At 43.5% G+C, this 23,091-nt stretch overlaps 1 protein-coding gene across 4 annotated transcripts in view; it reads right to left on the bottom strand.

Annotated features, from left to right (window-relative positions):
* Cenpe (centromere protein E) overlaps window positions 1–23,091 on the bottom strand; it is a 58,667-nt gene that overhangs the window by 6,144 nt on the left and 29,432 nt on the right. For 3 of the 4 annotated variants that reach the window (XM_006233351.4, XM_039103858.2, NM_001421086.1), the window contains 14 exons: window positions 22,481–22,768; window positions 19,904–20,062; window positions 19,505–19,789; window positions 18,991–19,272; window positions 17,769–18,050; window positions 16,583–16,741; window positions 14,977–15,237; window positions 13,864–13,968; window positions 12,824–13,042; window positions 9,936–10,130; window positions 9,123–9,326; window positions 7,494–7,703; window positions 2,991–3,103; window positions 1,531–1,628 (listed from right to left, as the gene is read on the bottom strand). In XM_006233351.4, coding sequence (XP_006233413.3) covers window positions 1,531–1,628; window positions 2,991–3,103; window positions 7,494–7,703; window positions 9,123–9,326; window positions 9,936–10,130; window positions 12,824–13,042; window positions 13,864–13,968; window positions 14,977–15,237; window positions 16,583–16,741; window positions 17,769–18,050; window positions 18,991–19,272; window positions 19,505–19,789; window positions 19,904–20,062; window positions 22,481–22,768 — 2,860 coding nt within the window. Of the gene's footprint in view, window positions 1–1,530; window positions 1,629–2,990; window positions 3,104–7,493; window positions 7,704–9,122; window positions 9,327–9,935; window positions 10,131–12,823; window positions 13,043–13,863; window positions 13,969–14,976; window positions 15,238–16,582; window positions 16,742–17,768; window positions 18,051–18,228; window positions 18,553–18,990; window positions 19,273–19,504; window positions 19,790–19,903; window positions 20,063–22,480; window positions 22,769–23,091 lie in introns of all 4 variants that reach the window. The other variant, XM_063282221.1, reaches the window with a different exon arrangement.

Raw genomic sequence — 23,091 nt, 5'->3', positions numbered from 1 at the left:
ACACACACACACACACACACTAGCTAAAACAATCTTGAATAGTGAAAGAGACAGAGTTATTACCATATACAGAGTTATGCTATATACAGCAGTAAACATGGCATGGTACTGGTGTAAAGTCAGACACAATGAACTGAACTGAAGACCCAGATATAAGCAACAGCCTATGAACAGCTGATAATTGATGAGGAGACAAAAACACACATGGGGAAGAGAGTCTCTTCAACAAATGGTTCTGCCAAACTGAGGGCTGCATGTAGAAGAGTGAGAACAGATGTCTCCCTGTCACCCTGCACAAACAAACTGGAATGGATCTAGGACCCCCACAAAAGGCCAGATACCCTGAACATGATCCAGGAGAAAGAAGGGAATAGGCTGGCACTGGAAAAGACTTTTTGGGCAGGACCCTGATAGCAAAAGTATGAAGACTAACAATTAATAACTGGACCTTAGGAAGCTAAAAATCTTGTATACAGCAAAGAACACCATTAACTTATAACTCAAAAAAAAAAAAAAACTTTACCAATTATACATCTGATGGACAGTATCTAGAATATAAAAAGACATAAAATATAAAAACCCCACCAAAACAACAAACAACAACCCTCTCAGCCCCCCTAATCAAAAAAATAAATAACAATGTACAGTGGGCTGGAGAGATGGCTCAGCAGTTAAGAGCACTGGATGTTCTTCCTGAGGGCCTGGGTTCAATTCCCACATCCATAGGGCAGATCACAACTGTCTGTGTCGCCAGTTCCATAGGATCCGACACCCTCATACGGACATACATGCAGGCAAAACAAATGAACATTTAAAATAAAGGAGGAGAGGGGCTGGGGATTTAGCTCAGTAGTAGAGCGCTTGCCTAGCAAGCGCAAGGCCCTGGGTTCGGTCCTCAGCTCCAGAAAAAAAAAAAAAAAAAAAAAAAAAAAAAAAAAAAAAAAGGGGAGGAGAGAAGGGGTATACACTAAACAAGAGTTCTCAAAAGTATGAGACACAAGAGGCCAAGAAACACTTACAGCATGGTTCTCAACCTTCTCAACTGTAGTGGGAACCATAAAATTATTTTGATGCTACCTCATAACTATTATTTTGCTACTGTTGTGAATCATAATAAAAACATCTGATGTACAGACTACGTGATGTGACTCCTGTTAGGTCATGACCCACAGGTTGAGAACTACTGACTTAAAAGAAATATTTAAATTCTTAGCTATCAGGGAAATGCAAATTAAAACTGTTTTGTTAGTACATGTTACGCCAGTCAGACTTTTCTTCCTCCTGCTGGGTTGCCTCATCCAGCCTTGGTCTTATTGTAACTTGCTATGGTGTATTTGGCTGATATCCTTGGAGGTCTGCTCTTTTCTGAAGGACAATGGGTGGGGGAAGATGTGGGGGAGAGGGGCTGTTGTTGTTGGGGTGAACTAGGAGGAGGGAGGGGAAACTGCAGTTGGGATGCACTGTATAATAAATCACCACCACCACCATCATAATCAACATCATCACCATCGTCTGTTCTCTTCCACTTACTTGAGGTATCCTGGGCCTGCTGATTTCTTCTAAGATTTTCTCTCAGTAGCCTTATCACTTCTTCTTGATGTTCAACAGTGGCTTTTATAGCAAGCATTCTAACAAGAATAAAATAATAAAAATATGTAACTATTCACGTGACTTTACTGTTGCAGAGGTTTCTGATTTGACGTGCTGCACTGATGTAACACTCCTGTGCCCCTGGAATACAGCTTGGCTCTCATGCCTGCACCCAAATGCAAGTTTTCAGTTTGGTTGCAGGAGCAGCCCAGCCTTATTATTGAGAGACTGATTCATTCAAAACTTCTGGAAACATAATAATAGGTTATATTAGTTATACCTGAACAAAATTATTTTTGGAGACACTATAAACTGTTACCACAGGGCAATATAAATGGGAAACCATGAGAGGATGAAAAGAAACAAACAAAAAACAAAACCAAGAACAAACACCAAACCGATCACTTTAATTTCCATAATGCCAGGACAGCAGATCCTTACTGCAGCTGACCTGGCAGAGCCAGCACTCAGATTTGACTGCTGCTTCCCAGGAGAAAGAGATACGTCATGAACTGTCAGTCAGCCATCCATGCATTAATTAGCCATAAATTATAATGCTGCCTCAGAAATTACACTCTTCTTAAAAAGTGAGAAAATGGTGCCAGTTGTGGCACGCCTTTAGTACCACTATGTAGGCAGACTCTGAGCTTGAGGCCAACCTGATCTGCAAAGCACTCTCTAGGATAGCTAGGGCTACCCAACTCTGTCTCGAAAAACCAAAAACTATGAAAATAAATGCTGATTGTATCTTATAGCCTTTCCTACTTTCTATTTTCCAGGCAGAATTCAATGGCGTTCCTGACGAGGAAGAAATTCTACAGAGCTGGGCTACATCATGGGACATTCTCTTACATAAGTCTCCCTTTTATTCAAATGCCAGGAGTGGATGAGACTAGCCAGTAAAGCATGTGTTTACGGTGATGGGCAGATCTGGAATTCAGCTCCTCTGACTGCACAGTGCTCACCTCATTGTGCTCTCTACAGAGACAACTTCTGCGATGTTCTAATTGGAACAGCACACACAGGTAGTGAACACAAGCACATGCGCTGAGGGACGCCAGTACCAAAAGAAAACAACCTCTACACAAAGCACAACAGGAGGAGAAAGGGAATTCACAGAACCAAGAGAACTCTCAGTCACACAGAAAAGCAAAAGCTCGCTCTCAGCAGTCACTCTGAAGGACGACAGGCTATCTTTCTTTCCTGTGTCACTGAGGAATAAGCAGGCAAAGGCACCCGGCAAAATGATGAGTCATGCTCAGGTTCTCACTAGTGGGGATGAAACCAGGGCCTGGCTCATGCTAGGCAAGCAGTCTGCCAGGAGCTACGCTCCGGCTACAGCTGGGACTTGTTTTTAATTTTGCACACGTAGTCATAATTTAATGAGAGCGAAGACTTACTCCTTTTCAAATTCCTTGGCTTTTGCCTTCTTCTCTAGGTCAATCTTCACCAGCTGCATTTTGAGATCCTCAATTTCTTCTTTATAGGGCATAGCTCCTAAAGCATTTTTGTCCTTTCATAGAAACAAAAAGCAAGAAAAACAACGATTAGTTTCAATTTTTCCAGTTCTGTTTGGTCACCATGCTGTAGCAGGAATGTCTGAAAGCTGTCTACAACTCCTGATGCATGAGAGATAATCAAGGCATTAACTTCAATTGTAATCGTGTAATATCCCAATACTTGGTACCAAGTAGATCTGAAGCTCTATGTAAGCAAATATTTTTCTTTCTTTAAGAAAACACTCCTCCTCAATGAAAAATGTGATATACTTTACCAAATGAAACAGAAAGGTTGAAAGTAATCAAATGAGGGCTTGCACAGTGGCTCAGAGGTTACAAGTAAGCACTGGCTGCTCTCACAGAACACCAGGGTTTAACTTCTAGCACCCACATGGCTACCACGACTGTAACTGCAGCTCTGGGCAAGCACATGATACACAGACACATGTACAGGTAAAAACATTCATACACATAAAAAAATGAAATGAGTCAACAAGAAAACGAGACAGAAGCAGTGCGGCCATGGAGTAGACACGAGCCCAGGACCAGAGGACAACTTGCAAAGTCTCCTCTCTCCTTCCACCCTGGGTTCTGGCCAGCATCCTTACCCAATAAACCATTTTGCAGCTCCAGTATTTTAGAGTTTTATTTAGGTTTACAGAAAATTCTCATACAAACTGTGTTGCCTTTCTTTTTTCTTATGATTAAAAACCATGTGTTAGAACAGTACACTGTCTCCAAGTGTAGTCATACTGGCAGTTATTTTATTTAGCCTTGGCTTGCATAAAATTTCCTGTTTAGAGCAACGTGGCTTCCCTCAGAGGTCTGCTGGCCTGTCTTTGAGTGCTGCCCTTAAACGTGTGTAATGGCCACACCTGTCCTGATAGTGATACTTTTCACTGACTACTGCTAAGGCCCAGTTTACACTGGGGTTCTTTAGATTCCCCGAGTTCTACTTACTCACCTTTGTGCCCCTCCCCCTTCCTGCCAAAGCTAATCTTTTACTGTTTGCCCAGTTTTATCTTCTACAAAGTACCCATTTGAAGTTTTTTCAGAAGGTAGAGAACTTTTCCAGATGGCCTTTACTTAGATATATGATTTAAGGGGCCCTGTGTCTTTTTTTTTTTTTTTAAATTAAGGTATTTGATTCTTTTTTTTTTTTTTTTTAAAGATTTATTTATTTATGTACAGCATTTTGCCTGCATATGTGACTGCAGGCCAGAAGAGGGCACCAGATCTCATTACAGATGGTTGTGAGCCCCCATGTGGTTGCTGGGAATTGAACTCAGGACCTCTGGAAGAGCAGTCAGTGCTCTTAACCGCTGAGCCATCTCCAGCCCCGGGGCCCTGTGTCTTCTCATGACTCGCTAGGTGCCCCCTACATCCCACAATTTTTAGAGAGACAGGACCTTTCGTACTCTCACTGAGCTTCATCCAGGTCTATTTGTGGGTGGCTACTGTGCATGGAGTTATAGAGGGAGGAAAGGGATTGGGTTCATTTTGTAAACTTCTACTTTGCTGAAGGTGTTCACCAGTTCTGACATTTTCTGAGGAGTCCTTGGCGGTGTTTTGTATACAGAACCGATCTTCAGCAAAATGGAATACTTGGACTGCATTCCTACCTGTGTCTCTATTACTTTCTTCTCCTGTCTTATTGCTTTAGCTCCTATTTCAAGGGCTATAATAAAGTGGAATGGAGAGAGAAGACACTCGTTTGTGATTTGAGCTTTTCACCTTTTATCCAGTGTCATGTTGGTTACAGGTTTGTCACAGACAATCTTTATTAAGTCAGGCTGCTCTAGGATTGTTATGTAGTTGAAGGTGACACTTAACTCCTGACCCCCATTTTACTTCCCATGTGCTGGGATTACAGGCCTGTGCTACCAAGCCTACTTTAAGCAATGCTAGGGAATCAGGGCTTCCAGCAGGTAGGCAGGCACACTTAGCAATTGTGTTGCGTTCTTCAGTGCTGTCATTTCCCTAAGAGTGCAGTAGCAGTGGGGGGTGCGTCAGAGTGCATCCATATATCTTGTTTGAGTGAGGAGTTCATTCTAATCTTCCCATTCCATGTCAGATTGGTTAATATCCTTCCCATGACATTTTGGGAGTTCTCTTTGTGTATCTTGTATTTCAGGGTCTTATCTGATATTTTATATATTTTCTCTCTGTCCTTATTCTTCTGGCCAGGTTCTCTGAAGAGGAGAATTGGGCAGGAAGAATCCGTGTGTCCATGTTTAATCCTGGGGCTGCACTTTTAGTTTGTATGTAAAAAGCCGTTGCCTACCTAAGGGGACACATGTGTTCTCCTGTGTTGTCTTCTTTGTTCTGTTTTACATTTATGCTCATCCTAAGAGATGTATTTTGTCCCTCAGGATGGGATCTTGCTATGTGGGTCACACACATTGTGGGCTGCAGAAAGCATGGCACCCTCCCAACTCAGCCTCCTGAACAACACGTGTGCATTGTTACTCCTGCCTTACGAAACGCTTTCGCTGGTGGCTGTCCAGGCGCCGGCATCAGTGTTTGATGAATTGTCTCCGCTGAGGTACCATCCTTTTAAAAAGATCCCAGGGCTGTCTTTGCATTGTCTGTGTCTCTAGGCTATCTGTTCTGTCCCACTGATCAGTTGTCTACATACGGTTTTATTTTTTTTATTTTTTTTTTTTTTGGTCTTTTTTTTTTCGGAGCTGGGGACCGAACCCAGGGCCTTGTGCTTCCTAGGCAAGCGCTCTACCACTGAGCTAAATCCCCAGCCCCCTACATACGGTTTTAAAAGTTCAAATAAACCAACAAAAGATTTCAATGTATGCTGAAAGTGTGGAAACTACAAAGGTATTCTTTGGCTATGATACAAAGACACTATGATACATAAAACACTGTCTGAGTAATTCTTGCATCAGGAAAATCAAAACTAGAAAAGCTGATTTAGAAATGAGTGACAGGAAGAATTATGCGTGGCCAACATGTCACCCGTGGTCAGAGGGACGCTCACAAAAGACCTGCTAACCATCAAGCGTTCAGTGCTATTAATAAATCAAAAAGACTGAAATAGAAATTCCTAGTTAATAAGACTTGTTTAGCTCCTGGATTCTGTAAACTACTCTTATATGACATAGTCCCCTGCGCTTTTGATTTGAATCCTATTAGACTTAGAAATTAATAATGGGCGGGGTTGGGAGATATCTCGACAAGGAAGAACATATCTGCTCTGAGAGAACACCCGAGTGTTGTTTCCCTGCTCACATCAGCTGGCTCACAACCTTCTGTAACTCTTGCTCCAAGAGATCAGTGCCTTTGAGCATCTCAGGCACATGCATTTATTACACACACACACACACCCCTCTCATACACAGTCAAAAATAACAAACATCTAAAGTGAAATGAAGGACTGAACGAATATGAAAAATCTCTGCAGTCATTTCAGTTCTGACCTGGACATGACTTCACATCTGTTTTCTAATATAATCATCTCTGAAAAAGCATTTACACAGGATGGCTATAAAGGTCTGTATTCAGATTTCAAGCAAGTTCATGCTATCTGATTTGATCAATTGTATATTACAAGAAGAAACTTACCAAGATTTTATCCAAAGGACATTATTTCATTTTTAGTTGAAAATGCTCTATTACACAATGTTTTCAGAGGATAAAATTAATATCCTGGGAGTACATTTTGAAATAAATATTTTTATATACTACAAGTTTAAAAACTCAAGCTGTGAAGAGTTTATGCATTCTTGAGGATGGCAAGCAATACCGTGTCCTGTGCATTGTCATTGTAGTCTAATTCTGCTGTGTCTGCTGATCCCTGAGGCCCGAGACAGTCCAACTAACTGAACAAAATGTGTGGATTATTCTATTTTCAAATTCTTTTTTTCTGGTATAATAAAATTAACCACTTAGTTGGGTGATGGTAACACAATGCCTTTGGGAGGCAGATCTCTGAGTTTGAGGCCAGCCTGGTCTACAGAGAAAGTTCCAGAACAGCCATGGCCACATAAAAAACACCTGTTTCTGTTGAGGCCGACTGTACCAGGAAAGCTGCAGCCATCGTGTTCCATGCCCCGGCTATTTCATACTGTTGCTGTAACATGCCTGCAGTCGCTGACACAGAGAAATGACCTGACTCAGAGCAGGGGCATGCTGACCTCACACCCTGTTACGTTCTGGATGTTAGGAGGTTTGTTAATCTCAAGAAATTCCACAACCATAAGCCTCATGTAGGACCCATCAAATTAGAGGTCATTATGAACTGTTATGTCTAAAATGGCTTGATCAGGGCTGATCACCGGGCAGCAATTCCTGCATCTGTAAAGACCCAACCCACACACACACAGACAACAGTGCACTCACACTGACTGTTTTAGAGCTGTGCATTTGCTCTCAACACCAGGAAGCTCATACCTTTGAGGTCAGTTGTTCAGCTTCCAATGCAACACGAGGATCCTTGCTGTCCTGTGTGGAAGGACGCACAATGGACCAAGAGACAGTCAGTGACTGGTAGACTTTAGACAGTTGCTCAGTTGTTTCTGTCAGCGCCTTCAGGTGACGCTCCAAATCTTTGGCTCTGGCAGCACATCTCTCCTCAAACTCCGTCGATTCATTTACCATGGCCTGTGAACAGAGAGACACTCAGCTGTAAGATAACCTAAAATTACAGTATGAAAGAACTAGAATTCTAGGAGAGCTCGCATGCTGAAATTCGTTAGTTAGAAGATCTTAGAACAGTGCTCCAGACATGAACGCACATTTTCTCTTTCAACATGTTAGATGTTAAGGATGACGGGAATAGAATAATGGATGGGAAGACCTACACGGATCGGTAAGGTCGTTTCACTTCATTACTGTATAGGAACACAGGAAAAGGAGGGAAGAACTGTGCAGGCTAAAGTCATCAGTAGGCGAGCACACAGCCTCAGCTCACAGAGAAAGTAATTTACTGAGTTAAACCCTTTTCACGTCTCGGTCTTTTGCCTGCATCTCTTTCTATGGGACACATCTATTCTGGTGCCTTTGGAGACCAGAAAAGGCTGTTAAATCCCTGGAGCTGGAGTTGCAAACAGTTGTGAACTACCATGTGGGTACTGGGAACTGAACCCAGGTTTTCTGGAAGAGTAGGTAGCCCTCTGAGAGGAGAGTCAATTTTCTCCAGCCCCAATATACTGATTTTTACAAATTAGTCTATAAATCTATTCCTGTGTAGATAATAACAGTCAAAACCACTATTCTCTTTTATGTTGAAGGCTGGCTGACACTGGCGTGACGGTCTTATGTCATAATATTTAGGAAGCTGACAGGGTCTTCAACACCACGTGTGAGCTAGAAATTCACCAACTGTCATGTGTGGTATTTTTGGGTGCAGGATCTTGGTAACAGGGAAGATTATCTGTAGGGATGGATTATGTAAGAATTCTCTGTACTGCTGGGTTAATTTTTCCATAAACTTAACCAAAAAAAATACTCACACATACATGTTACATGCTAAAAACAAAGTAACAGTAGGCACATTTGGAATGTACAATCTAGGATTAGAGCACAAAAATGACAGGAAAGCTATGGAGGTTAACGCACATAGGTCCCCCTGAAGCCAGGGCCGTTTATGGTGCTATCACACTGCTGCCCAGAGCCCTGGCACAGACTCGAACTCGTGATCCGCCTGCCTCTGCCTCCCTCAGCAAATGCTATCAGCATGCGTCACCACAACTGGCCCTGGAACAGATTCAACCCTCAGCTTCTCTGAGGCCACTGGGGCAATGGCTCCATCCTCACAGGCAAGGAGACAACAAAGAGCAGACACAAAACCTCTCAAGTGGGACTCGGTATCAGCAGAGCCTGCCGCCTTCCCAAGTACAAACTGGTTTAATTATCTTGAAGAAGCATGGTAAAATAAAAGAATAAAGTTTGGACAACCAAACATTTTCAGAGAGCACCTACATACAAATTACAGAAAATACAAGCCAGTGTAACCCTTTCAGGATGAGTAGAAAAATAAAAGCAAAGCATCAGAGTGTGAACGTGAACGGTGATACTCACAGTGATTTTGCTATGGTAGAAGTTATTCACTAGGCCGATGCTTTTGTTTTCTTTTTGGATGCTACTTTTAAGATTTTCTGTATCAAAATGAGTATTTAGCCATTTTTCCAAAAACTCAGTTATTTCTTTCCTATTACTTAGTACTTGTTTGACTTCAGTTTTTATGGTGAGGAAGTCATTTTCTGAAAAGTCTTTGAGAATTTCCTGTGTGAAAAATGGGCACCAAATTGTATAAGCATTAGGAAAAACTTTACCCAAAATACATATAAACCATGAAACTATTGTGAGGGGAGAAATACCCACTGGAGTCACTTACTGAGGTATCAGATTACTGAGATATTAGATTAGAATAGAAAATGAATTCTAATCTAAAACTTGATCCCAGTTACCTGCAAGAGAACATTGTCGATACCTTCTACCTGACAGAGGGTTCCACCTACAGGCTCTCGTCACTGCTTTTCTGTGCACGTGGCAGGCCTGACACGCACGTCGGGAACTGCACACCCGCTTTACACCAATGGGAGAACAACAGAGTCCTTGTGGAGCTGATATAGGGAAAGCAGTCTGACTTTCAGTCGTGGGTGTAAGAGGGCACCGGGAAATCTAAAGTATGAATTCATTCTCGTGGGCTGATGTTAAATCTGTCTTCTATGTCTGTGAGGTATGACAGTGTCCAAGAAGTCTCTTGGTCACCTGTCACTCTGCGAGTTACTAATGATTTCTGACAAATGAAAATGACTTTAAACACATACAAAGGTAATTTATTTATAAAAGGCTTAACACCTCATTAAAGGCATTAAAAATAAACCATACCTCAATGTGGAGGTCCATTTCCTGGCTCAGTTTGCTCTGTGAATCTCTGGATGGAATATTGGAAGTCTGTGAAAGGCTCTGTATTTTAATTTGCAATTCATTCTGCTTTTCTACTTCCTGAATAAAAGCCATTTCAAATTTATTGATGAACTCATGCTGTTCTTCCTTTATCCTTGTAATGTAGCTTAACACATACTTGAAGAAAAAGATAAATGAAGAGTGAGACATTCTATTTAGGAGAAATGTCAGCCTCTGAGACGGTGAGGCCCTGTTTCCTTCCACTGTGACAGACAGTAGAGGAGGAAGCGTGGCGGGGGGGAAGTGACCGTCCCAGACCGGAGCTTCCGGATTGACCTCCTACTGGGTATACCTTGTGTGCAGTGGTTTTCGAATGAAACATGGGCCATTCTAAAGTTCCTTTTCCCATGGTCTCAGACTTTTAACTACATGTGAGTGTATGTGTTTATCTCAGACTTTTAACTATGTGTGAGCGTGCGCGTTTTGCTTACATGTATATCTGCATTCCACATGTGTGTATGTGTCCACAGGGACCAGAAGAGGGCACGGATCTCCTAGAAGTGGAGCTGCAGATGCCTGTGTCACAGCATCACGCCAAGACTGAACCCCACGTCCGTCCCCTGTGAGAGCAGCCAGAGTCGAAGTCACTGAGTCAGCTTTGCAGCCTTATTATAAAATTTTGGTTAAATCGCCAAAATTGGTAGGATTCTACGATTGCACTTGTGAGATTTATAAAACTGTTATCCTATTTCATTTTATATAAGCTATGTGTGGGTGTCATGTAAGTTCAGGTGCCCACAGGCTGAGGACAGAGCATCAGAGGCCTGGAGCTGCCTTGTCCAGGGTGCTACGAGCTGAACTGGGTTCACTGCACAAACAGTAAATACTCTTGGTTGCTGAGCCACCGCTCCAGCCCCATTTAGATTTTTGAAATATTCTAACATTTTTGTCTGATTAGCCCCCAAACGTCACATTCCAGGATTTCCTTGTCAAGCATGTTTAGAGGCCTGGCTTTAAGGTAATGATAATTGTAATGCTATAATGTTCCCTTGGGTCTCAGACTGTCAGGATCTATGAGGATTACCAGAACCTTGGCATCGATTATCCAAGGTATGGCCGACATCTGCTTCCTTAATGCCTCAGTCCACCTAAGTTTGTAATTTGACCTTTTCTCTGAAGCACCAAGTAAACTGCCTTGACTATGGCCCCGACCAGCCATTTTCATCACCAAAGCGGGGGAAGCCCTCATCTCATCCCAGCCAAGCTGTGTACCTCTCCAGGCCACACTATCTTTTGTGTGTGTGTTTGTGTCTGTGTTAGGACCAAGGCTGGTGTCGAACCTCTTCCTCAGACACTTTCCACCGTAATTTTTGAGGCAGGATTTCTCACTGTACTCTGAGCTCATCAATTCAGTTGGTTAGGAGGTCTCAGATCCCCTGTCACCTTCTCTGCAGCTCTGGGACCCAGGTGTGCCTGTCAAATTATCTTTTAGCCTGAGTGCTGGGGATCCAAACTCAGGTTCGAACAGGGTCCACCCCCACTGGCTGGATCATTTCCGGGCATCCAACCTAATTGCATGGGGTTTCCAAGAGCAGCCCCTGTGCCTGGCTCTTCTCTGCCTTTGGTTTGTCTAGCCTGGATGCCATGGCTGGCTCTACTGGACACGTTGGGTTTCCTCTTGCCCTAATGCTCTTCTTCCTCTAGATGCTTTCAGAATGACCTGACCCATGCTGCATGCTTGCCTTTTCTACTGACAAACCTCAGGTTCAGCCAGAGGCCTTCTTTGGTTTTCTCCTTGAGTGGCACAACACGAGAACTCCAGCTTCAGCACACTCCAGTCTAAACTGATCCCCCTCCCCCCCTCTCTAAGAGTCACCATCAAGCCTGTCCCGGAACTTCACCCATAGTTCTTTTGTCCCTCCACTGCCTACCATTTGGATCTATTCTTCTCAACTGCTGGGATTTTCAGTCTGTGTGTCTGTTCCACTCTAGAGAACATTCATTCCTTGGCAGCATAACCACACAGTACCTCACTGGATCACTTCATTTGTTTTTCCTTGCCAATGTACACAACCCCTCGAACTTATTTTGTTTGTTCTACAGTAGCACTTATTAAAAGCTCACTTGGTTCCTGCCACTACTTAAATGACCATCCACTGGCTCTGTCTCATCTCCACTGTGAACTTCCAGTCTCGCTGTACCTAGTGAACGACAAGGTTCACAGGGAGCCCTTGCAGGTTCCAGAAGCAGGAGGTAATTGCTGGAGGAGGAGACTGACCAGTCAGGTTGCTGGGGGAGAGCCTAGGCTACTGAGCTGCCTCCATGCTGCAGGAGGCTGGGGGACGGAGCTTCCGTGAGTCATCTCCCCTTTTAGGGTGAGCTTGTGGCCAGTGCAGCTGTTTTGAGTCATCACTGAGTAACCTCATAAGCTATGACCCCCAAAACTCGCTGGCTCACTGTAACCCCAGTGAACTCGCTGGCTCACTGAACTGCAGTGCAGTTGTTATTTGGTTGTCATGGATTCCCTATGTGGGGGGAAGAGACATGTGACAGGAAAAGCCTGTCACATAACAAGCTGTTCATAACTCTATGACTGCACTTACTATCCCCACAAACCTGCCTCAGCAGATTATGAGATCTGTGATATGGGACTCATAGGAGCTCTGAGCACCCTCGCCTGGTGTCTAGGCCCATAGGCAGAGCTCAGGTTTCGTTGGATAAATCCTGTCTTCAGACCCATACAGTCTTTAATTTGGAAGTTAATATAAATAGCATATGTTAACTCCTAAAGGACCTAAAATACATTGAAACGTATAATTAAAATTATAATCACACCAATATGAAGCTAATATTATAAAAAGAGTTGGTACCTTAAGTTTCTTCAGGATTCTGTGGAATTCCATGGAACATCTCTGGTTTGCAGTAAGAAGCTTTTCAATCTCTTTGGTTTGTGTGTATGGAAGTGAGAGCTTTGTTTTTATGGTAACTGACAGCTCCTTTTGGGTTTTAGTTTCTTTCTCCAGGTCAAGAGAGAATCTATTCAAGCACTCGTAATCATTAGCCATTTCTGAGTATCTTTTCAGGAGTTTCTAAAGGAAATTAGAATTCACTGTAATGAATGCTAGCATTGTAACAATGGAAAAAAGAAATTAAGACCTTTGTGTTTAAAAGATAAAGGAAGCTGAGTTTTAGATTGTAGGAATAATGTATAATAGTGTGGCAAATACAATAAAGAAAACCAACCCTTCTTTTACTCTTCTGTATAAACTTACTGTGGCCCAGAGCACATGGCTGTAACTCAGCTGTCCCTGCCCGTGTGGTGTGGCCGCCCCCTTGCAATGACTGCTCTCCTGCTGCTGCTCTGCCTTCTCTGCCCACTGGATTAAAATGCAGCATGAAAGGGCTCTCAGCTCACACCCACCACTCAGTCCTTAGCTCCTCCGAAACGTAGGTCAGATTGTGTCTCTCTCTCCAGCGGGCCTCCTCCCCCTCACAGCAAGCCCTGAATCCTTTCAAGGCCCCACAGTCTACTCCTTCACCGTCTCTGACTTTGCTTCTCACTAGCTTTCTCTCTTGAAATTCTCCCTCAGGACCTCTGTATCACAGTTTGTCCTATCTACCGCAGTCTTCCCCAAGTGAACCAAGCCCTTCCGTGTTTTTAGAGATTTGCTCAGTATCACTTTCTCACACAGGCCGTAAAAAAACAAACCACAAACTGCCACTATGCCATTTGTATACACATGTACATGTATGCGCACACACACATGTGCTAGGCTATAGAAACATTATAATGTTTAGGGAACATTTGCTATTATCTGCACACTGTTCCCTTTATAATTCCACCTGGGGTGGCACAGGATGCCTTTGGAACAGTAGCGACAATGCCACGGAGCTGCTACAGGGCTCTTACTTCTATCCTGAGGCACTTTTCTCGAAGTCTTCCTGTACAGTGCTGTTCTCCACCACATAGTAACCCCTTTCCATATTGCACTGTCTCTTCATAGTTCTGATGGGCCTGGTTCAAAGAAAGACAGAGCAGTGACCACACTCACACAGCACTAATCAAACATGCTTACACTGTACATCATGTTAAGTAAAGGAGCTAAATACTTCATTGGGATTTATTAATAACAGCACTAAAATAGGCAAACAAAAAGAGTGATGTTACTGTCTATTCACACAGGGAATGACTTACACTCGCTGAAGGGCACAATCACAATCACAATCATAACTCATAATCTGTGGTTCAGACTTTACAGTGCTTGCAGTCTTGACTTTACTGGTTGAAAATCTAAGACCTGAAATTCTCTCAAATTCAACTTTTTTGAGCTTCATTCTACCTAAAACCTTTCTAGAAATCAAGTATTTCAGATACCAAAATCCTCTGCACATATTTATGTATTTTATTATCTCTTCTTAACGACTGCTTGTCTTTAACATACTCAGAAAAATCTATGCTCAGTTAGAAATGAGCTCTACAGCACAAGAGGGCCAAAGGGCCCAGAGTCCAAGCTCTGACCCTACCTTTCCCCTCAGTGCTGCACCCACTGAATTCATGGTCTTGTTTTTCTCTGTCACTATGTTTGAAGGTCGGTACCACATAAATAATGCTAGGCTTAGCATTCCGACATATGGATGAACCCCATATGCCCTGCAGTTGGAGGCTTGGCTTGCTTCTAGATTTTGGTCACCACAAGCCACTCTACCCCCAAACAATGTTCTATTCTTGCCCAGTTGGCAGAGACACAGGTAAGGCAAACTCTTGGAAGGGATACTGCTGAACCAAACGTACTGGATGCACAGAGATGCTGCTGAGGTGGAAAGATGCTGACTCAGCAGTAGAGAGCACCAGCTGTTTTCAGTTCCAAGAGATCCAACACCCTATTCTAGCCATTGCTGGTACAAGACACACAGACAGACAGACAGACAGACAAGACAGACAGTCAGCCCGCCAGAGACTGATTCCCCTATGGATCCTGCATCTTCGAGAGTGGTGTCTCTAACTACGAAGAAGCACACTCACCTTAAACTTGGCTTCTCTTAGGCTGTCCTTGAGCTGGTCTTTCTCCATCCTGAGTATCTCCTCCATTCTCTTTAGATCATCTCTTTCTTTTGATATAGATTTCATTTCTTCAAGGTTCTGGTGAATCTGCTGAGCCAGATTTAAATTCTCCATCTCTATCTTACTCAGAGCTAAGCCCTGCTCCTTGAGCTGCTTCTTGGTTTCACCGGCTTCCACTTTTGACTTAAGAAGCTGAAGCTCACTTGCCTTAAGTTCTTGAACCTGAAGACAAGAGATCGAATTCTCTATGGTTAAGGACTTCCATCTACTGCTAGTCTAAGGACCACAGGTACAGGTGTCATGGACGTCTTCTGGAAGTGGAGCTAAGACACACAGGTGTGGGAATCAAACCAGCATCCTCTGAAGAGGATTCCTGAGCCATCGCTCCAGCTCAGGAAGCTTAACTCCTCTTCCACTGTGTGTGGGGGATGGGGTGGGGGTCAGGTGCTCACTATAGGAGTGTCTAGAGCTGGAGGGCCATCTGACAAGGACACTGAACACTGAACTTAGGTCTTTGGCAAGAGCAGTGCCTCTTAGCTGCTGAGCCGTCTCTCCAGGCTAGGACATGGACTATTTTTAAGAAAGATGAAGAAGAATTTTGCTGGGAGTAGTCATGCTAGTCTTTACTCCCATGATGCACAAGGGATGTCACTCCTATCTGTGTTTTGCTAAAGGCACTCCGTTTTCTTTTGAAGTATAACACACACATAAAGTGTACTAATCTTAAATGTAGAGCTCACTTAATTCTTTTTTGTTTCCTGGCAGGGTTTCTCTGTGTAGCTCTGGCCACTCTGGAACTCGTTCTGAATACAAGGCTGGCCTCGACCTCAGAGATCTATCTGCCTCTGCCTCTCAAATGCTGGGATGTGTACCAGTACTGCCTGGTTCAGTTATCCTTCACACACACACACACAGGCACACGTACACACACATCCCTATAAAACCACTGTCTGGTTCAGTTATTCTCTCTCTGTCTCTCTCTGTCTCTCTCTCTCCTATAAAACCATAACCCACACCAAACTAGATAGCATTTCTCATTTCTCTTTTTTTTTTTTTTTAAAGATTTATTTATTTATTATATAAGTACACTGTAGCTGTCTTCAGACAGACCAGAAGAGGGCATCGGATCTCTTTACTGATGGTTGTGAGCCACCATGTGGTTGCTGGGAATTGAACTCATGACCTCTGGAAGAGCAGTCGGGTGCTCTTAACCACTGAGCCATCTCTTCAGCCCCAGAAAAATCGTCTGTTTCGTTAAGATTTTCCAATTTTGTGGAGCACAGGTTTTTTTTTTTTTTTTTTTTTGTTCTTTTTTTTTCCGGAGCTGGGGACCGAACCCAGGGCCTTGCGCTTCCTAGGTAAGCGCTCTACCACTGAGCTAAATCCCCAGCCCCTCATTTCTCTTACCCCATAAATACCTGCATGTCCTTCCTTTGTCCTTTTCTATATACACCCAAGGAACGGAAACGGCACGCTTACGGTGAATACCGTCAAACTGTTTCCCAACGTGGCTCAACTGTTACATTCCCAGGGTGAAGCCATGAAGAGTGAGATGCCCAGTCAGTACCTTCTCCTGTAACCTAGTGTTTGCTCTTTCCAGCTCCATGTTCATGTCTGACACTTCCTCCGTCCTCTTAGCCACACTTCCCATGAGTCTCTCGATGGTTTCTTGGTGCTCTTTCAGATCCAGGTGAGCAATTCTTAGTTTCTCTTGCTTTTCCAGATCCTTAAAAAAGGGACATATCTTAACATTAAGCAGCATTAAAAAAAAAAAAGTGATATATTTTCTTAGTAAAGATAATCATGTTTTTACTTCTTTGTCGTTGTGGACCTGGACTGAACTCAGGACCACTCTTCAAGCAAGCAGATGCTCTGCTCCTGAGTGCTCCTGTCCATTTGCTTTTACTTCTTTTAAGAAATTCACCTAAATCGTCTTCATGTTACCACCACCACCACTTCCACCACGACGTGTGTGGGGAGCTTCCTATGAAGTCAGTGGACAGGTCTGTGGAGTCTGTCTGTCCTCCTTCCTTTATACAGACAGGTTCCTGAGACCAAGCCCAGATCACCAGGCTTGTGCAACAAATGCTTTACCTGAAAAAGCCCATCATGGGTCCTGCTTTTACACCTTAGTGATCCCTACTGTTGGGAAGTCAGTCCTTTTCCTCCCATTTCTCCATACCCCTAACTTTAGGAAGCCAACGCACTGCACATAATTTTCTTACCAAACTGCTTCCCTCTTAATGTTTTCTGAGTTGCAGAACAGGACACTGAGATCCATGTTTTAAAGACATGTACAACACTTTGGCATATTGCTTGTTCTTACCAGTTTCTTCCTAAGATACATTTAGGCTGCTTCCTATTTTTTAATATCAACCATAATAACCAAACAACTTTAGGGTCTATTTGTGTTTATGTCTACACTCATATGCATATATTTTTAACAATGGAATCAAGGTATATCTAGGATAAAACTCCATAAAGAAGTGCTGAATTAAAAGTTTTATACCGGGGGCTGGAGAGATGGCTCAGTGGTTAAGAGCACTGACTGCTCTTCCAGAGGTCCTGAGTTCAAATCCCAGCAACCACATGGTGGCTCACAACCATCTGTAATAAAGTCTTAAAAAAATTAAAAAAAAAAAGTTTTATACCAAACTGTCCATCTAAAAGACTATTACTCCTTTGCCACCATGAGACTCATTACTCCAGGTGGGGATTCAGAGACCTGCTAGGGATGGACACCAGGAACTTACACTTGCTTCTGTTTGTCGCAGACTTTCCCTTAGTTGGTCTCGCTCTTCTCTGAGGGCTTCATCCATAATTTTTAGGTCATCATTTTCCTTAGCGACTAGTGTCATTTCTTTAAGGTTCTCATTAAGTTGTTGAGTCAGTTTTAACTTCTCTATTTCTATGCTTTCCAGAGTTGAATTCTGGGCTTCGAGCTGCTCCTTCAATTGCTCCATTTGGTCCATTGTTTCTCTGAGATCAGCCTTTACTTGAGAAAGCTGATGTCCTTTTTCCTGGAGTTCTTGGTTCTTAAGACAATCATATAGTAAGTTAGAGTGTTGGACATACAGACAAAAATGCAAACAACGATCTTAAAATTGAAGCAGCAAATCATCTATGCCTTAAAATTCAGACATGTTCACAGCCTGATTCATCATAGAGAAGATCTGGTTTGTCTCCCAACTATTCAGATTGAAAAAAAGATACCTGTGTCTGTAAGACAGCATGTGTGTGCTCTAAGTCCCCGTGGATGACAGCATGTGTGTGCTCTAAGTCCCCGTGGATGACAGCATGTGTGTGCTCTAAGTCCCCGTGGATGACAGCATGTGTGTGCTCTAAGTCCCCGTGGATGACAGCATGTGTGTGCTCTAAGTCCCCGTGGATGACAGCATGTGTGTGCTCTAAGTCCCCGTGGATGTGCGCTATTTCATCTGTGCAGTCAGACACACTCTTTCTGAGCTCGTTGATAGTTTCTTGGTGCTCTTGCAGATGCATATGTGCAACTCTTAGCTCTTCCTCTTTTTCCAGACCCTTAATAATCACAGAAAAAGAAGGCACTAAAAGAAATCCATTTCAAACAGAAGGTATACAGAAGGAAGGAAAAGTCCTCTTGTCTTCTCTAAGGCCTCCCAGGCCTCACTCTTGAGTTGCTCTAGGTGTGACCACAAATTCTCAATAACTACTGCCAGCCCATCTTTTCCCAGGGCAGGACACTCCCAACCAGTGTCACGTCTACTTTGTTATCTAAGGTGCAGCACTCCGTCCTCCAAATACACTGTCCTATTCTATCAGCCCCTTTCATTCTTATGGACAGTGAACATCTACAACCATCTTTGCACCACTGTGTCATGTGTACAATGTAAAAAGCCACAACCAAACTCTTCGGGACTAATGCTATACTTCTGCCCACCCTGAAGCCCAGTGGCCTTCAGGACATGAAGGTTGCACAATGCCAGAAATGGCACTCACTTTAGTTATTGTCTCTTCAAGGCTCTTCTTCAACTGGTCTCTGTCTGCTGTGAGGCGCTCCTCCACACTGCGAAGCTCATCTCTTTCCTTTGCTACGGATTTCATTTCTTCAAGGGTTTCATTAAGTCTCTGAGTCAAGTTTACATTCTGCATTTCCACCTTTTCCAGACTTGACTTCTGGGCCTCCAACTGCTGGTTTAAGTCTTCACATTTATTTCCTTGAGTCTCATTAAGGCTCTTCATCACAAGATATTCATACTCTTTGTCCTGAAGTTCTTGCAGCTAAGAAAATATAACAAGTGAGGTCACAGGTACATAGAAGTGGGTGTTTGTTTTTAGGAGAAAGGAAGATGTGTTCCTAATTCAAGGCAAAAGCTCTGACGCAGTCACTTGGACGCATAGGAATAGTTTCCAGTCCCTTCTATTATTCAGGAGAAAATGCTGACACGTACTAGGTGGCAGCACGGTGACCTCAGCGCCACGCTGTTCCCCGTATGAGCAGCAGCAGACTCACCCTAGTGCTGATCTCCTTAATGCTCTCCTGCTGCTGCTCCCTCTCCACATGAAGGGCCTCTTGTGCTCTTCTCAGCTCTTCTCTTTCCTTAATTAGAATTTTTATTTCCTCTTGACTTTCTTCAAGTTGTTTATTCAGCCGGAGTCTGTCACTCTCTACACTCTGCAGTGCTGAGTCCTTGGTAAGGAGAAGCGCCCTGATGTGGTCAAGTTCACTCATCTTCCCTTGAACCTCACTAGTTTCTTTTATATTAAGTTGTTCCTGTTTCTCACAGAGTTCTTGAACCTTCAACCAATAAATAAGTTATTAGCACGGCATATACAGGTATATTCATTCATTCATTCTCTCTCCCCCCCCCCCCCCCCGCCCCACTCCCACTGCTCCTCGCCTCCACCTTACCTTTCTCTCTAGTTCACCAGTGGTCACCTCCAGCTGCACCCGCACGCTCGACAGCTCAGCTTCCTTCTGGGAAAGGCTCACTATTAGGGAGTCAATTTTGTTCTCTTGCTCTTTCAGGCAACAACGAGCAAGGCTTAGCTCCTCTTCAGTTTCTAGATGCTTTAGTATTAGAGAAATTATAAGATGTTTATAGACGTATAATCGTCACAGTATAATTAACTCCTTTTTGAAAAGGTTAGTCATAAGGAAAAGGTTTGCTTATAAAAGATCTTGAGAAATACAGGGCAAAGGGGAAACTACTTTATCTGTCACTTCTCTGAGATGCTCTGATGCCCATCTGCCTGGAGAGCCTGCTGCAGGCACGGTCGTTCATCTCTCTCCTTTGGCCAGCACAGCACAATAAGCCCCAGTAGTGCCATGCGTACCTTAGCAGTAGCCAACAGCTCTCTAATAGACTTAACAAGAGGGAAATAATACCGGGTACTGGAACCTAAGTAACTCCTCAGGGATAGTGGAGCATAGATCTTGGAGAATAATCTATAAACATATCTTTACTAAACCAGCATAATTCCTAGCTGCATCCTAAATACTTGCTCTTTTACCAACTTGAGCATTTCTCTTTCTTCTCTCTGCCTTTGCACTGTTCAGTTGCCTCACTCATTACTTCAGGAGACTCCCTGTCCTTTCTTTCCACATCGTGGGCTGTTTTTGTGTAGACCCTCTTGCATCTTAGACAATACATTTGCTAGCGAAATATAACAGACAGGATCCAGTGGCTCAATACAGGGTAATCTTCCCACACGTTCCCATTCCCCAGTTAATATATATATTGTTCACACACACACACACACACACACACACACACACACACACCCCCACACCCCGCACGTAGTTTTTTTTAAACATATATGTACGAGTATTTTGTCTGTGTACCACAACTGTGCGTGCCAGAAGAGGATGCCAAAGCCCCTGGCACTGGAGTACAGATGGCTGTGAGCCATTATGGATGCTGGGAATTGAACTTGGGTCCTCTGCAAGAACAGCGAGTGCTCTTCACTCCTGAGTCACCTCTCCAGCCCCAGTTCCTATGTTTTAACTAAGGGTTCACTTTATTGCCAAGTGTCTCAGTAGATACAGGGTGGAGATGAAATAGTGAGTCTTTTTTTGTTCCCTGCACCCATGATTTGTACCAGAATCATGTTTTTGGAGAAAAAGACAGCTACTGTGCCAACTCTCAGCAGACTGAGGAGGTAGGCTATCCAGGATGTTGATGCCAGCATACCTACTATCATGGGTCATTAGGAAGGGCTTCCTAGAGGCAGAACAAACAGAGCTAAGAATAAACCTCTGCTTCCATAAAGGTGTGTGCGAGTGCTGCTGGTGGGCACGGAAGAGCATCACAGGAAGGGAGGGCTGCAGCAAGGACAGCAGCCTGCAGGACCTATGCTCCTGGGACTCACGGGCCATCCAGTGGGCTCTAGTTTTGAAAGAGCTACAGTCAATAGTAAACAAATTAAAGAAGAAAACACGCTATCCCCACTGGGAGCTTGGTTAGACCTGTGCAGTGTAAGAATGAACGACCCAGGGCTGGATTGGCTCAATGATTAGAGCACGTGTTCAAAGGACCTGGGTCCACCCCCAGCACTCGTGTCATGGATGCTCAACGCTTCTGTGGGAATCAGGCACACATGTGGTAAACAAGAAGGCAAAGCACGCATATGCATAAATCTACGACAACATGAATGTGGAGAGCTAGAAAGAAATAATGGTGTATTAGGATATTGATAATATGGATAATATGGATAGAAAAATGGGAGGGTTTTCATGTAGGTCCCACACATACATGTATGTGTACACACCACATACATGTACACACACACAGTCACGAGGTATGGAAAGTGCATTCTAAAGTAAGTGAAGGGAAGATTCCTGTCAGAGCAGGAATGATTTCCAGGTTTCTAACAGAAACCATGGAGATGACAGTAATACCCTATAGAGAAAAGGGGTCTGACAACTTAATACAGGATCTTACTTATTTGTCTCAGGCTGCCTTTAACACAGTGCTGTGTCAGCTCCAGCCCTGATACCCTGTGCCAGGGCTCAGATCAGAGTTCCCCGTCACCAGGCATGGCAGGCGGTGGGTGGGGTGGGGTGGGAAGGTATTTTCAAAGAAAAACATTTTTTTTCTGGTTTGCTTTTTCTGTGATTAAGGCACTGATTCTTCTAAGTCAAATCTGAATACTCAAGAAGAGAAGATGTTCTGACGTTTCGTCATTTGTTTATATTTAGTCGCAGTTTTAATTATTCTGTTTCTAGTCACTCTATGATTAAGAAACATCTGCAGAAGGTTAGTAGTAAGAGTAGTAAGGTTTTATATGTGACACAAGCAATGTTTTTAAATGTGACACAACTTAATTCTGAAAGAGCCAGTTAGGTAGGAAGAACTCGCTGTCCAAGCTTAGTGGTACACACGACTGCATCCTGGGACTGGGGAAGTAGAGGCACAAGAATTATGAGCTCAAGACCAAGTCTGGCCACAGAAGGTTGTATCTCAGAAACCACAAGTAAACAACTCACATTAGCCAAAGTTCTTCTGGCATCGTCTTTCAGCTGGGCACATTCGACCTGCAGTGCTTCCTGTGTTCGTCTCAGGTCACTTCTCTCTTTAGTGAGACAGCTTATCTCCTTCTGACTTTCTTCAAGTTTCTTGGTCAGTGCAAGGATTTCCATTTCTATGCCCTCCGTGGTTAATGAGTGCGCTGTTCTGGAATGTTCTTCCACTGGCTCCAGTTCACTCCCCTTCTCTGCACTGGCCCTGGCTTCTTCCGCATCAGGAAGTAGCTCTTGCTCTCGCGGCACTGGGGTCTTGTAATAATCACAAAGCACAGGTTACTATCTATACATTACATACATTCTTTAAACGGAAAAGGTCAGGGGACTTCTACCAGCAATGACAGTGACCTTGAACCTTAGGGTCTCCCTTTCTTATGCACTCAGTCTCAATCCCTTCTGATCTGACGTAACGTCTGGTGTAAGTGTACCATATTTTCTTCTCAGCTCAGAGCCGAAGCGAACCAATCTTCATATCATACACCTTCACACTATTAACTCAGTCAGTTACAGGCTTAACTTCCAACTGGTTTCCAAATTATAAGCAAATAAAAGTTGTCACATGTCTTTGTGAATAT

The sequence above is a fragment of the Rattus norvegicus genome, chromosome 2, assembly GCF_036323735.1.
Source record: "Rattus norvegicus strain BN/NHsdMcwi chromosome 2, GRCr8, whole genome shotgun sequence".
In the NCBI taxonomy this organism is placed as follows: Eukaryota; Metazoa; Chordata; class Mammalia; order Rodentia; family Muridae; genus Rattus; species Rattus norvegicus.
Note: the sequence above shows the minus strand (reverse complement) of the source record. Positions and strands in the feature narration are given on the sequence as shown.